This window comes from Callospermophilus lateralis, chromosome 11, assembly GCF_048772815.1.
Source record: "Callospermophilus lateralis isolate mCalLat2 chromosome 11, mCalLat2.hap1, whole genome shotgun sequence".
Classification (NCBI taxonomy): domain Eukaryota; kingdom Metazoa; phylum Chordata; class Mammalia; order Rodentia; family Sciuridae; genus Callospermophilus; species Callospermophilus lateralis.
This window is the reverse complement of record NC_135315.1, coordinates 40,590,275-40,603,096: the sequence shown is the minus strand read 5'-3', so window position 1 is coordinate 40,603,096 and position 12,822 is coordinate 40,590,275. Positions and strand designations below refer to the sequence as shown.

General features: G+C 35.2%; 1 protein-coding gene across 2 annotated transcripts in view; it reads left to right on the top strand.

Annotated features, from left to right (window-relative positions):
• Positions 1–12,822, top strand: part of Nf1 (neurofibromin 1) — a 248,842-nt gene that overhangs the window by 216,260 nt on the left and 19,760 nt on the right. For both annotated transcript variants that reach the window (XM_076871835.1, XM_076871834.1), the window contains 8 exons: positions 1,243–1,383; positions 3,864–3,990; positions 4,976–5,107; positions 6,063–6,198; positions 8,049–8,206; positions 10,277–10,399; positions 10,799–10,929; positions 11,110–11,210. In XM_076871835.1, coding sequence (XP_076727950.1) covers positions 1,243–1,383; positions 3,864–3,990; positions 4,976–5,107; positions 6,063–6,198; positions 8,049–8,206; positions 10,277–10,399; positions 10,799–10,929; positions 11,110–11,210 — 1,049 coding nt within the window. The remainder of the gene's footprint in view (positions 1–1,242; positions 1,384–3,863; positions 3,991–4,975; positions 5,108–6,062; positions 6,199–8,048; positions 8,207–10,276; positions 10,400–10,798; positions 10,930–11,109; positions 11,211–12,822) is intronic.

Below are 12,822 nucleotides of genomic sequence, written 5' to 3'. Positions count from 1 at the left end.
GCTCATCTCAACTTTGTGACCTCTTGCAGGTGATTTACATATCTGGGCATTTTGTTTCCATATAGATAAAATGAGTAAACTAAACTAGATAATGGCATGTTATTACCTTCCAACTCTACAGTCAATTCTTTGAATTGAATTTCAAGGCATGCCAGTCTAGGAAGTGATTACAGAAAAATAAATACCTGTTGTATCCCTGGTAGAGCTAGATGTTTTACAGATGTCTTTTTTTGTTTGTTTGTTTGTTTAAGTTGTTGATGGGCCTTCATTATTTATTTATTTATATGTGATGCTAAGGATCGAACCCAGGGCTTCACACATGCTAGGCAAGCACTCTAACATTGAGCCACAACCCCAACTCCTACAGATATCTTAATCTTAAATGATACAAAATGATTTTCTTATCCTCATTCATGTAAGTAAAAATGAGACTCAGAAGGCCTAAGACTGGAACCATGATTCTAATCCAAAGCTGTCTAATTTTAAGTCCATGTAGTTCCCCATAAAACACAGTGCTAAATAAGAATTACCAATAATATGTATTTTTAACTCAGAGCAGCAAGAGATTAATATTCTAGTAAGAGTGACAAGAGTTCAAAATTAGAAATAGATAGGATTTAGTATAGGTAGAGAGAAAAAGAAGCAAGCCTTGAGCAGCAAAATATAGCAGTAGGGACTGTACAAGAATGTTAGGACATGGTGAGATGGTGGATAGACCGTTCAAGTTGTTATGGAGAAATTTTGCAAGAAAATTGTGAAGATTGGATAAAATTAATACAACATTCAACATTCTTCAGAAAGGAGTTTTAATATATACCATTTTTTAGCAGACAAAAAAATATGACAAGAGCAGGACTTAGATCATTCTGAATATACAGTACCCAGTAGGTTGGAATAGGGAAAAACTGAAGGCAGAAAGAATCCACATGTTGAATAAAGGGTGGCCTGAGGATTGCATCATCATCAGCAATACAAAAAAATGACAAATTTGAGAGACTGCACTAGAAAACTGGATTTGGGAATCCAGAACAGAGAAAAATCAAAGAAGATGCTATGATCTCAGCCCAGATAACCATGTCTTTAGTTATACGCATGAAAAAGACAAAGAACTTATCTATGTTTATCTCCTCCCCCAAAAGAAAGCATGGGTAGTTTTGCAAGATAGCATACTTTGTTTTATGCTGAGGAGGCATGAATTTTATGTTCAGCTTACTAACCTGGAAATTTGTCTTCCTTTGCCAGGACTCCCCTTTGCACAAAGCCCTCTTTTGGGTAGCTGTGGCAGTGCTCCAGCTGGATGAGGTCAACTTATATTCAGCAGGCACTGCACTTCTTGAACAAAATCTACATACCTTAGATAGTCTCCGGATATTCAATGACAAGGTAAGCAAACTTTCCTTTGGAATTCCTAGATTACATGCATTTAATATTTCTTTTTCTTTTTATTACTGTGTGATTCTTTTAAAGTCAAAAGAAGTCTATAATTTAAATATGGATATTTTTAATTTAGTTTAGTGTGAGTATAGTTTCTTACCAGCTCATAAAAAAACCTATTTAAACTTTAGTACATATTTTCTGTATACAGATAGCAAAAAATGGTGCTTGCTGATGCTAACAAATAGACTTAAGATAAATAATACTGAGTGGTAATAATAGCAACTGTGCCAGGCCTTATGCTAAGCACTGCACATTCATTATTTTTCATTTTGATAACTCCAAGGTAGAGGTTAGCATCCTCCATTCCCATTTCACAAATAAAGAAATAATCTAAAAAAGTGCTTGTTTTTATTGACTAATGCTACTTAATGAAAAGTATAATAGAAGTTGGCGGTAATCCCAACTATTCAGAAAACTTAAGCCGGAAGATCAGTATTATTAATACCTAATGAGGAAGTTGGAAAATCTAAAGGAACACCCCACCAAAAAAAAAAAAAAAAAAACAGTATTTGTTCAGTCTTCCTAATGTGGTATAAAACCAATATTTGTTCAGTCTGCCTAATTTTGTACAGACCCAGAATAGCTAGGAATTGTGGAAATAATTTTCCCCCCAGTTATAGGGAGTCAACACAGGGGTGATCTACCACTTAGCTACATCCTTACCCCTTTTTATTTTTTTGAGACAGGGCCTCAAACTTGAAAGCCTCCTGTCTCAGCCTTCCAAATAGCTAAGATTATAGGCATATGCCACCACACCCAACTGGAAATGAAATTAATTTTAGAGTTTGAAAGTATTTTACCAATACAAAGGAACAATGGTTAAGTAACTTGTCCTGATTCATATATCTAACTCGGAATGAGAACCCTTTTTTCTTAACTTTTTGTTCTTTTCTGGAGTTTTCTTGGGAAAATAGTGGTCAAAGTGATATCTACTTATAGGCTATTTGTATGTTAGGAATATTTGTAGTCAGGCATAGTGGCACATGACTATAATCCCAACTACTCAGAAAACTTAAGCAGGAAGATCACAAGTTTGAGGCCAGGCTTATAAACTTAGTGAGACCCTATCTCAAAATAAAAAGTAAAAAGGGCTGGATGTATAGCTCAGTAATTAAGGGTCCTTGGGTTCACTCCCTACACCACCACAGGAAAAAAAAAAAAAAAGAAAGAACATTTGCAAATGAAGTGTTTGTATCTTAGAAATGTCTGCCTTGGTAATCCCAGTGTTTTGGAGGGCTAAGACAGGGGGATCACGAGTTAAAAGCCAGCCTCAGCAACTTAGTGAGACCCTGCTCAAAATTTTTAAAAATGGGGTGAGTGGCTGGAAATGTAGGTCATTGGTGAAGCACCTCTGGGTTAAATATCCAGAACTCCCCAAAAAAGGAAGTATCTGGCATTTTCAAAGCCAGAAAGAGCCCAGTAGAAGGAACTATGCCCCATAATTTAACCCATATGGTTTACTTTAAATCCAAACTATTTTAGGGCCCTAAAGTACTAGAAATCAGTTAATAAAGCTTGTTAAAAGTCACCAGGATGATATCTGGGTTCATAGATGCATACTTCCGGGCCCAGCTACTTGGGAGATTGAGGCAGGAGGATCACTTGAGTCCAGGAGTTTTTGTTTTTGTTTTTGTTTTTTAGTTGTAGAGGAACACAATACGTTTATTTTATTATTATTATTTTTTTAATGTGATGCCGAGGATCAAACCCAGTTCCTCACATGTACTAGGCAAGTGCTATAAACTGAGCTTTAAACCCAGTTCCTAGTTCAGGAGTTTAATGTAAGCCTAGAAAACATCCAAAGCCCCAGCTTGAGGGAGTAGGAGGAACAAACTATATACCCAAAATAGACTTACACTGAAATAAAAAATTATGTATTATAAATAAATAAATGCTATTTCATTGTTCTACTGTCTTATTATTTAAGTGCTTGACTATCTTGCATCTTGTACTAGTTAATTTTTAAGATCTTGAATATTCTTCTGTAGTTTTCTGTAGCTGAAAATAATTTCTCTCAACTTAAAGGATTACTTGTCATAACTATTGAACACAAAAATCAGTCATTGGTGTATATTTTTAGGGGAGGCACTAGGAATTAAACCCAAGGATGCTGTACATCCCAGACTTTATTTTTTTATTTTTATTTTTTGGAGACAGTTTAACCAAGTTACTGAGGCTGTCCCAAACTTGCAATCCCAAGTAGCTGGGGATAACAGGTGTGTGCCATGAAACTCTAAATAAGTGACCTTTTAAAGAAAGCTTCTGAGCTAGGTCTGTAACTCAATGACCAAGTGCTTGCCTAGTATAGGTGAGTTCCTGGGTTGGATCCCCTGCACGGCAAAAACAAAACAAAACAAAAAAATATTAAGAAGTGAAGAAAGCTTCTGTGTGAACTTCATTAATTCTCTCATGATTATTTTCAATAGAGTCCGGAAGAGGTATTTATGGCAATCCGGAATCCTCTGGAATGGCACTGCAAGCAAATGGATCATTTTGTTGGACTTAATTTCAATTCTAACTTTAACTTTGCACTGGTGGGACACCTCTTGAAAGGTAGAGAGGCCTTATGTCAGAATGTTAGTATGAAGCGCTACCCAGAAGCTGGAAGTAATTAAAATAATTGGTTACTTGAAATAATTTAACCCATATGGTTTACTTTAAATCCAGATTTTATCTTATTGAGTTATATTTTGTTCAGTATGTATTTTAATAGAGCCTAATTTCCATATCAAATATCAGATTTACTTTAAAAAGCAGAAGACGGCAACCCACTTGGGATTCCTTCCTTTAGGAGCTCCCCTTTCTTTGTTTCAAAAATAAATTGTTACTTTGCTCTAAAAAAAAAATGTAAAAGAGTTGATTTTTTGTAAAATTCCTAAGTACTAGGGCTAGGTATATAACAATCCCCAGCCCCTTCAAACAAAAAAGAAATTCTACTTACTGAGCCTTTTAATAACTATGTTATTAGTAATAGTATTTAAGTATTCTGTTGATTAGCAAAACAAGACATTGTAGATCAGTGTTATTTGGTTAATTTATATTAGAAAATCTTGTTGTACAGATTTGATTACAGATTTTCTTCAGCTTGTTTCCAGTGTATTATAGATCAGTACCATTATTATACCACAGAGCCTCATCTCTCTGATCCTATCCCCACCCCTCCAGATTCCTGTATTACTTATAGCCAGTGCTCGTCAGCTGTTCCTCATCCTTCACTTTCTGACCTGGCTTTATTCTTCATTGCTGACCTCACAACTTGATAGCAGTGAATATAATATGATGCAGTCATGATCAGAGACTGTGGTTATTAGGAATAGCATAGTGTTTTGAGTGAGTGTCAAGCTAGAACTTGAGTCTCTAGTTTTGTATCAATTTAAATAATTCTTAGGCATGAGAGATCATAGAAGTTCCCTAATTTTTATCTGATGGGTACCTACCACTGTAAATGTATACATTTGATTTTACTTTCTTATAAAATTCCTGTGGAAAATATTAACAGGATAAATTAACATCTTATTTGTTTTCATTTTTTTTATAGGGTACAGGCATCCTTCACCTGCCATTGTTGCAAGAACAGTCAGAATTTTGCATACACTACTAACTCTGGTTAATAAACATAGAAATTGTGACAAATTTGAGGTGAATACGCAGAGTGTGGCTTACTTGGCAGGTAAAAACAAGAAACAGACAAAATTAATATTGCTACAACTTTATCTTAGGAAAACCAAAAAGTACAAATACCTACCTATATGGGTCCTTCAGCTGGCTAATTGGCAGAGTAAATAATTCATAGGTTCATAGGCCAGTCCTTTGATGTGGTTAAAACTTTGAAAGTTTTGCCAAAACGTTTTTCCTAATACAATCTGAAATGTGTTCCTTTTGTCATCTTTGGTTCAGAACTCAACAGTAGCTCCCTGTGGTTTGTCATAAAATCTGAATGCCTCAGGCTAGCATCCTAGGCCCTCAAGCAACTCTGATTCTATCTTCTTTATCTAAATTTCATAAGCCTAATTTTTTATATTTCTCCAAATGAATGGACTATTTTAAGTTAATCTACTTCCCATCTCTTAGTAGTGACTTTCTGCCTCTTCAAAAGTTATTCCTTATGCCATTTTATCTGAAATGTCTGCCCCAGCCATACTAGTCCATTAAATCTCCCCTATTTGCTCTTTTCTAATTTTTGTTTCTTTGCTCAGCAACATTTAGCACTCTCACAGTTCTTGAATGTAGTTGTTCAGTGGCAAGTGCTGATTCCCAGTTTAGCAGGTTCCATTTGTTGCAGCTTTTTTATTTCATAGCCAATCATTTAACATCTCTTGTGTCTTCCTCAGTGAACTTAATAATACCTGCCCTGACTACTTTTTATTTGTTGAGATCAAATGTACATTTAAGCCCTTGAAAAAAAAAAAGGTGCTTATTAAATCTCTTTGTATATTTCATGTTTATGTAGCCTTCCAAAACAGATGAACAAGTCTGTCATTAGGGTTTATATTCCTGAACCTCACATACTCTCGGGCTTTTTAAATGCACCTTTAACAGGTGTTACCCTCTTTAGAAATGTATCCTGTTTTAGGTGACACTAGTGACTTGTTAAATTTTTTAATCCGCTTTCTCTTTTATTTTAGCTTTACTCACAGTGTCTGAAGAGGTTCGAAGTCGCTGTAGCCTCAAACATAGAAAGTCCCTTCTTCTTACTGACATTTCAATGGAAAATGTTCCCATGGATACGTATCCCATTCATTATGGTGATCCCAGCTATAGGTAAGTGGACTTGCTCTTCCATAATTACATAATTTTAATCAAGTTTCAATTTTCCAATGCCAGTGGAAGCAAGTGGCAGAGTCATCTAGAAGATAACATAGAGGGGAATTTAGAGATAGTCAAGGAAGTGAAATAATAGTCTAGGAACTCAAAACTATATATAGTATTTTATGAGTTAGTAATAGGATAGTTAGCATTCTAGTCTCATTGTGTTAATGTTATCATTAATTTGCCTTTGTTAAGCACAAACCAGTTGAATAACAGATGATTTGAAAGGATTAGGTTGCAGCAAAGGGTCTTGGAAAAAACAGTATGAAATAGAAGCAACAGTTGCATATTTCATGATAGAAGCTAAACCATGTAGATTTGTAAAACCATGCATGCCCACACAAAAATTGTGTTTACTTGTATCACATTAAAGTCATTAAGAAGCTTTTTTTGGTACAGATTTAGATGAAAACCAATGAAATTATGTTCAGTGTTATACGTGATTTGAGGTAGTATATTTTTCAGTATAACTTGGAGAAATTAGATGAAATGGCATCATTTGGGGATTTTTTGGCATTTTCAATTAAACAAAAATATTTAATTTTAATTTTTTGGGTACTGGGGATTGAACTCAAAGGCACTCGACCACTGAGCCACATCCCTAGCCCTATTTTGTTGCTTAGTGCTTCACTTTTACTGAGTCTTGCTTTGAACTGGCAATCCTGTTGTCTCAGCTTCCAGAGCTACTGAGATTACAGGCGTGCGCCACCACACCCAGCTCTAAACAAAAATATCTTTAAGGTTTAGATACAACATTGAACATAGAAAAGTAATCTCTTATTTGTAGAGCTTATATTATTCAATTTATTAACTTTCTGCTTTTTAATAAAAAAGCCCTCCACAATTTCCCAATAAGATTTTTAACAGTGTGTGCAAAATTTATCTGCATATAGTTGGTTTGCAGTAGACTTATTCATTAGCCATTTCTAAGACTGTATTTATTCTGTCCTTTTTGTTATGGAAAGGAGAAAGTGAGTTTGCCTGACAGTTCCCCTGTCAAAGTTTGATTGACAGTTCCCAATCAAGCCAAATAATTTAATTAAATTTCTTGGTATTTAAACCAAGAAAATAATTGCCTAAACTTGATTTTTCTCTATTTAAAAAATCAGTGCAGGGCTGGGGTTGTAGCTCAGTGGTAGAGCGCTTGCCTAGCATGTGTGATACACTGGGTTCAATACTCAGCACCACATAAAAATAAATTAGTAAATAAAGGTATTTTTTTTTTAAGAGCATTTAAGTTCAGAAGTGTACAATATAGTGATCTGTTTAATTGTCTGTGTTTATTGTCTGCCTGAAAATTGCTGAAAGTAAATTTTAAGTGTTCTCACCACAAGTAAATTATAAATATGTGAAATAATGCATGTTATTTAGTTTGATTTAGTTATTCCATGTATACATACAAATACACAATTTTTACTTGTCAATTTAAAAAGTTAATTAAGACCTAGGTATATAGCTCAGTTGTAGAGTGTTTGTCTAGCATGCTTGAGGTTCTGGGCTTTAGCCCCAGCACCAAAAAAAAAAAAAAAATGAAAATGTTTAACAAGAAAAGCAATGAATAGAATCAATGTAGTATAATTCTTTCTGTTTAGCCTTTGGTGAGTCCCTACTATGTACAAGACACCATGGCAAGGAAGTTAATATTTCCTGGGAATCCATTCAAAGTTTGTACTATAAAGCCCTTTAAAGTGCAGTTTTAATATTGATTGCTGTCATTAGTAATAGAACAGCTACTTGGAATGGGCAAACATTGGTTGTATTTGTCACCATGTCAATTAATTCTTTCTGATTAAATCTCTTAGGACACTAAAGGAGAACCAACCATGGTCCTCTCCCAAAGGTTCTGAAGGGTACCTTGCAGCCAGCTATCCAACTGTAGGCCAAACCAGTCCCCGAGCCAGGAAATCCATGAGTTTGGACATGGGGCAGCCTTCTCAGGCCAACACTAAAAAGTTGCTTGGTTAGTTTATCTTAATTTTGTACAATTCTTAAATGTAGTATTATTCTGGAAAACAATCAGAGGCTTTCACACTTGAAAAGATTATTTGAAACTGTTTTATATTATCAAAATTTTTCTGTTTCACTGTGGCAAAGTCTTTGTTTTGTTTTGGTACTGGGAATTGAACTCAGGGGTACTCAACCACTGAGCCACATCCCCAGCCCTATTTTGTATTTTATTTAGAGACAGGGTCTCACTGAGTTGCTTAGCGCCTCGCTAAGTTGCTGAGGCTGGCTTTGAACTGGCAATCCTGTGTCTCAGCCTCCCCAGCTGCTGAGATTACAGGTGTGTGCTCACTGTGGCAAAGTTTTTTTTATGCCAGTTATAAGAGGGTTTGATAAATTAAGCCATTGTCAATTGAGATAGAGAAATTCAAATGAGACCTTGAATAAGGGTTTGTTTATTTCCTGATTCTTTAAATACTACAACTCTTCTTGTTTTCTCCCTTGGGTGGGTAGCAGGCAATGGGAATAGGAAAACCATTAGACACCTACAAGAAGAAAAGAGTCTTGGTATACTCAGGGCTTTTGGGATATTTCACAAAATTATCATTTGAAAGCAGAATACACCAAAATGGTATGAAGCTATGATAGTAGTATTTCCCATGTTATCTTTGAAATGACAAAAAGTAAAATAATGTATTTTTCAATATTATGAGAAGGTTTAATTTTTGAGAGTTCTATCAATATTCGTCTATGAAAAATGCACCTAAAATGCTGTAAGATCCTTTTCTGTTTCAGAAACTGAAAGTAAATTCCTGGAAGAGCCCACTGATCCACCTCACATCACAGAGCAAATGCAAAGCAGTTCTGTATTCCCTTTGAACTTTTCATTATTACTAGAATATGTTGGTATCTATTTCTATGACCAACATTGTGAATGGTTCAGTGGAATTTCAGTTATCCATGCAAACATATTTAAATATCTTGAAATAGTATTGGAAAAATGTTTGTGTTCATAAGGAAATTAGTGAACAAACAACAAAGTACAAAATAAATAACCTGCCAGTAAACCATGAAAGAAATGGAAATTGTGAATGATAATCACTGTTACTAGTCACACAGGTGTCTGTTACTTTTTGTTTTGAGTTCTTTTCTGTTAATACTTTGTGGTAAATAATCTTCTAGGAGTTTCCTGGTTACTTTGTGTTTTGTAATTCTGGATTTTTGTGTCAAGAAAGTTGTCCACCCTTTTCCTTGATTTGAATGCCAAAATTAACACCCACAACTACTAATGAAGCAAATATGCAATGGTTTGCATCTTAAATGCCCAAGTGAAAATTAGACTGATGAGAGATGCCAAGTAAGCCAAAAGTGAAAAACTAACCAGAGAAAATGTGGTATTGAATTCATTCAGTGCATGTTCAGGGTGCAAAATTTATGGTCTCTGCCCTGGAGGAGCTTATAGTTTCATGACTAAGATATATCAGTTCACCAGCATCAATAGCATCTGCCAGGAGCCATTACAATGATGTAATAGGGGAAACTGAGGTCTTGAGGAAATTATGGGAAAGCTGCAATAACATTTGAACCAAGTCTTGAAGATTTAATATGTTTGCCAGGTAGACATAGGATAGAGAAGGGTATTTATTCAAGAGAAAGGAGGAATTGGCCGACTAAGGAAGTTAGAAAAGTAACAGACAGTGTATGCCATCATGGGGAATGGTGTAGGAAATGAGGGTAGAGAAGAATCAGAACTTTATTGTGAAAGATTTTATGTGCCCTCTTCAGAGATTTAGAGATTTAGCCTTACCATGTATCAAGCAGAGATCTTTAAGTAAGTAAGAATATGACCAAGTTTTATTTACTTTTTAGAAACTTTCTGGAAGCAATGTGGAAAAATAGGCAGAGATTTTGACTAGGGAACCATTTAAGAGATTAATACAGTAGTCCAAGCAAAAAATGATGTAGCTCTGTGCTAAGGCAGGAACATCTTAAACACTTTATATCCAAGCGTTTTTCTTTTTAGTATATTCTTATTCATAGACATTGTGGTTAATGAACTTCCATATTCTGTAACTTTTGTTTATAGGAACAAGGAAAAGTTTTGATCACTTGATATCAGACACAAAGGCTCCTAAAAGGCAAGAAATGGAATCGGGGATCACAACACCCCCCAAAATGAGGAGAGTAGCAGAAACTGATTATGAAATGGGTGAGAAACAAAGTTAATATTTGATCTAGATCATTGACAATAAGGTGGGAGAGTATAGAAAAGCTGTATTTACTTTCCATCCATGTCTTTACATCTTCAGGATGCAATATAGAAATTTATCCTTTTTTGTAAGATAAGCTCTACAGTCCTTAAAATGATAGTTATCCTGAAACCTGTGTAAAAAGTAATCAAATATATTATATACAGCATTGTAAATAGCTAGCCAAATTTTTGTGTAGATGAATAGTAATTAATTCTGTATGATGTTTATGTTAATATTTGAAGTATCTACTGAAAACCTTTTGAACTTTAGAAGTGACATGAAAATATGTTGGGCAAAATGGTTATCTACGTGCTCTGTTAATACAGCTGATTGTGTTAATCCATATCTTACTGCAGAAACTCAGAGGATTTCCTCATCACAACAGCACTCGCATTTGCGTAAAGTTTCAGTGTCTGAATCAAATGTTCTTTTGGATGAAGAAGTACTTACTGATCCAAAGATCCAAGCGCTTCTTCTTACCGTTCTAGTAAGGATTTTTACTTTTTGAGAATTTTTTTCCCCCTCAAATTTTTATTTCAGTCTACCTATTAGGAGCCCCTTAATATTAAAAGCATGAAAGGAAGATCATCTACTTCTCACCAAAACAGATAACAGTTCAGCCACAAAATTTTTTTAAATGTTTACTTACTTTTCTGCATCTTGGCAGGCTACATTGGTAAAATACACCACAGATGAATTTGATCAACGAATTCTTTATGAATACTTAGCAGAGGCCAGTGTTGTGTTCCCCAAAGTTTTTCCTGTTGTGTAAGTATTTCCTTTTGTTTTTTTATTTTTGTTTTTATGGTTCTGGGGACTGAACCCAGAAGTACTTTACTACTGAGGTATATCCCTGGCTTTTTTTTTTTTTTTTTTTTTTTTGAGTTAGGGTCTCTAAGTTTCCAAGACTGGTCTCAAACTTGAAATCCTCTTGCCTCAGCCTCCCAAGTCATTGGAATTACAGACATGTACCACCATGCCTAGCCAGCACTTCTTTTATTTTTAGCTAACTTTTATACCTGTCTCTATGTCAAATGCTTTATAAATATAGCATAAAGTGGGCATGATAAAGCTAACTTTAGTTGGGCATGGGGGAACCCTGTAATCTCAGTGACTGAGGAGGCTGAGACAAGAGGACTACAATTTCGAGGCCAGCCTCAGCAATTTAGCCAGTCCATGGGCAACATAATGAGATCTGTCTCAAAATAAATTAAAAGGACTAGAGATGCAGCTCAGTGGTAAAGCTCCCCTGGGTTCAATCCCAAGTCCCTCCCCTACACTGAAAACAAACAAACAAACAAAAAAAAAACCCACAAAGAACCCAAAGAAATTTAGGGTATTCTATTCCTGATCTATGCTTTCTATGTAGCATAATTGTTTCCTTAGTTTGGGTTAATCTTGTTTTTAAATTTCTAAATTTTATATAGTTAGGTCTTATTTCTTTTTATTATTGGAGTGCAGCTAGGATTAGAAATAGTTTCTTACTAAGATTCCATTGGATCATATATTTCACTTCCTCCAAACTAATTTTGCTTTCTTTAATAATATTCAATTGGGCTGGGGTTGTGGCTCAGTGCTAGAGTGCTTGCCTACCATGTGTGAGGTACTGGGTTCAATCCTAGCATCACATAAAACAAATAAAGGCATTGAGTCCATATACAACTAAAATAAATAGATAAAATAAAGTCCCATCAACATCTAAAAAAATTTTTTTAAATAATATTAAATTTGAATCTTTCCCCCCTACACCCCCGATTTAAAGACCGGTCTCACTGAGTTGCTCAGCACCTTGCTTTTTGCTGAGACAGAAATCAAGATCCTGCCTCAACCTCCCGAGCCACTGGGATTACAGGTGTGTGCCACCACGCCCAGCTGGATTCAGGATTTTAAAGCACTAATTAGTATTAAATTTAGTTTTTTAACTCCCTGGGTGCATATCAGCAGTCAGCAAAAAGAGATGGTTCTAAAACATGCTAAATGGCAGGCAGACTCCAACCTTGTGTTGAAAAAACATTCACCACAAGTATGATTAGAAATGATTATATGACACCTCTAGTTGTTTGATTTTACTGTATTTTCCCTGATGATTTAAAATGAAAAACAAACCCAACAAGCAAACACATAAATTCATTATAGAAAATTTGGGAAATATAGAAGAGTACCAGAAAGTTAAAAGTATTCATCTCAGCCTGGCACTGTGGTACACACCTGTAATCCCAGTGGCTCAGGAAACTGAGGCAGGAAGATGGAGAATTCAAAGCCAGCCTCAGAAACTTAGCAAGGCACTAAGCAACTCAGTGAGATCTTATCTCTAAATAAAATACAAGATACAGGGCTGGGGATGTCGCTCAATGATTGAGTGCCCCTGAGTTCAATCCCT